At 66.2% G+C, this 2182-nt stretch overlaps 1 protein-coding gene across 1 annotated transcript in view; it reads left to right on the top strand.

Moving 5' to 3' along the window:
- TRAF5 (TNF receptor-associated factor 5) overlaps positions 1 to 2182 on the top strand; it is a 14940-nt gene that overhangs the window by 8552 nt on the left and 4206 nt on the right. The window contains exon 4 of the mRNA XM_004694923.2: positions 1031 to 1123. Coding sequence (XP_004694980.1) covers positions 1031 to 1123 — 93 coding nt within the window. The remainder of the gene's footprint in view (positions 1 to 1030; positions 1124 to 2182) is intronic.

Here is a 2182-nt window from a genome sequence, read left to right as displayed (position 1 = left end):
GGGCGAGCGGGGCGGGAGGGCGGGGCGCCTGGCTCACTGCGCCTCCTTCCAGAGCCACGAGAGCAGCCTGTGCCCCGCGTGCCCGGTGTCCTGCCCCAACAACTGCTCGCAGTCTATTCCCAGATCTGAGGTAACTGCAAACAACCCCCTCCGTAGTGTCTGTGGGTGCAGGCCCGCCGCTCGGGGCGCGGGTGCCGCGGAACCCCGCAGGGGGCGGGGTCCGCAGCGGGGCCCGATCCTGGGTGCGGGGCCTCGGGGTCTCCCCAGCCCCCGGCCTGCTGCGCCACGGGCGGCGGGAGGCGCGCTGAGGCCTCTCCGCCTGCAGGTGCAGCAGCACCTGGCCGAGTGTCCGCACGCGGAGCAGGACTGCCCTTTCAGGCCCTATGGCTGCGCCGTGAAGGTAGGGAGCCGCCGTCCGTGTCCGCCTGGGCGCGCCCTCACGCGGGCGCCTCGCCGTGCCGACTGCCCTGGGCATCGGCAGCCACTTGTCTCGGATTCCTGAGAAACAGAGCCAACAGGAGCTCGACCCACCTATCACCACCTGCCCACCTGCCCACCCTCGGTCTCCTCTCCAGAGTCTGCCCCTCCCCGCTCAGCGCCCCCCTCCCTTGGCTGGGGCAGGGCGCCTGGAACCCCCTTTTCCTGGCGACCCCTGTTACAGAGCTAGTGCAGCGAATCCAGAACTGCCTTCGCTCCTGGGGAAAGCAAGTGTTCGGTGTTTTGTGCATCCAGTGCGTGGACGCTCCGCTGGCCAGAAGTGCCCCTGGGGTTAGGGCTGGGCCCCCCTGCAGAGAGAAGCCCCCCCCCCCCACTGCCACTAAGGTCCAGAATACAAACTGGCACAACTTCGGGGCTTTACAGTTAGGTGGGCAGGGGCGTGAGACTTGGACTCGAGAGCTGACTCGGGTCTCCAAGTTTAAGAAACACCCACCTGGCGACCGGGAGAGCCCTGGAGCTGGGGGCGGGGGTTCCCCTTAGCTGCCACCTGCCCCGAGCCAGCCCGCGCCTTACTGTTCTCTCCGCACGGAAGGCCAAGCGGGCGAGCCTGCCGAAGCACGAGCACTCGGCCCTCCAGGACCACATGCGTCTGGTTTTGGAGCAGAACCAGCGGCTGGAAGAGCAGGTAACTCTCCGCTCAGCGCCAGGGGCGGGGCAGAATGACGGGGCCGTGCCCCTCTGGGTGGCCTTAAAGCCCCCGCTTTTTCTTTCTTTCCAAAAGATTGATTGATGGATGCACACAGAACCGGGGTGCAGGCCAGAGGGGCAGGGAGTGAGGGGACTCCCCAGAGACAGAGCGGGGAGCAGCACAGGCAGATGGACAAAGTCCACTGCGGAGGGGAGCAGCGGGGAGACAGGAGGGGTCGGCGGCGCCCTGGGGGTCCCCTGGGGCGGGGATCGAACCCGCGCTGAAGCGGCTGCAGGCAGCTGTAACCCTCTGCGCCACCAGGGGGCGCTCTAGCCCCCGGCCTCTAAGTGGACTGGAGGTTGGTGTTTCTCTGCCCAGCAGCCAGAGAGCCCCCACCCCGGGGTTACGCTATGGCACATTAGAATGGCAGAGCGCCCCGTCACCCGCAGGAGCGCCCAGGCTCCAAGACACCGCCGTGTGTGCGCACTGGTGGGGGGCAGGACTCAGTCCGGCCCGCAGCGCTGACTCCCGGCCGCCTGAGGTGTGGCCTGACCCTCTGGGGCATCTGTGCCTGTGGGACGCAGCTGGCCTCTGGTAGTTTTCCATCAAATCAGCATTTCAGAGGACTCTGCCAGACCAAGGGGTTTTTAAACCGTGCGAATTCCTGCCTGTGGGGAGCTCTGAGTCTGGGGCGCAGACCTCCGTCCTTGCCTTGAGCTGCGGCCGTAAAACCGCATGAACCCCGGGTAGGGAGCGGCCCTCAGCCAGCGCTGGGCATGACTAATCGTCGCGGAAGTCCGCCGTGCTGGCAGGAAGTCTCCGGCAGCAGCTCCACGCCCCGTTCATCTGCAGAGAGCTAGAGTTCACCTACCGCCGCAGACTCTTTGATCATGCCAGCTTTCCAGTTTCAGTGGGGGGCGGTCCAGGGCACACCTCGGCGAACATAGAAAACAGGATTCAGTGGTCTCTGGTAGAGAGCGTGCTGCCTGGGAAGTGTCCCCAGTGCCTACTGTATCAGCTGCCTCATTTACCTGTCTCTCCCTCCCTCCCTCCCCC

The sequence above is a fragment of the Condylura cristata genome, unplaced genomic scaffold (assembly GCF_000260355.1).
Source record: "Condylura cristata isolate star-nosed mole 26May11 unplaced genomic scaffold, ConCri1.0 scaffold00050, whole genome shotgun sequence".
Lineage (NCBI taxonomy): Eukaryota > Metazoa > Chordata > Mammalia > Eulipotyphla > Talpidae > Condylura > Condylura cristata.
This window is presented reverse-complemented; position numbering and strand designations above follow the sequence as displayed.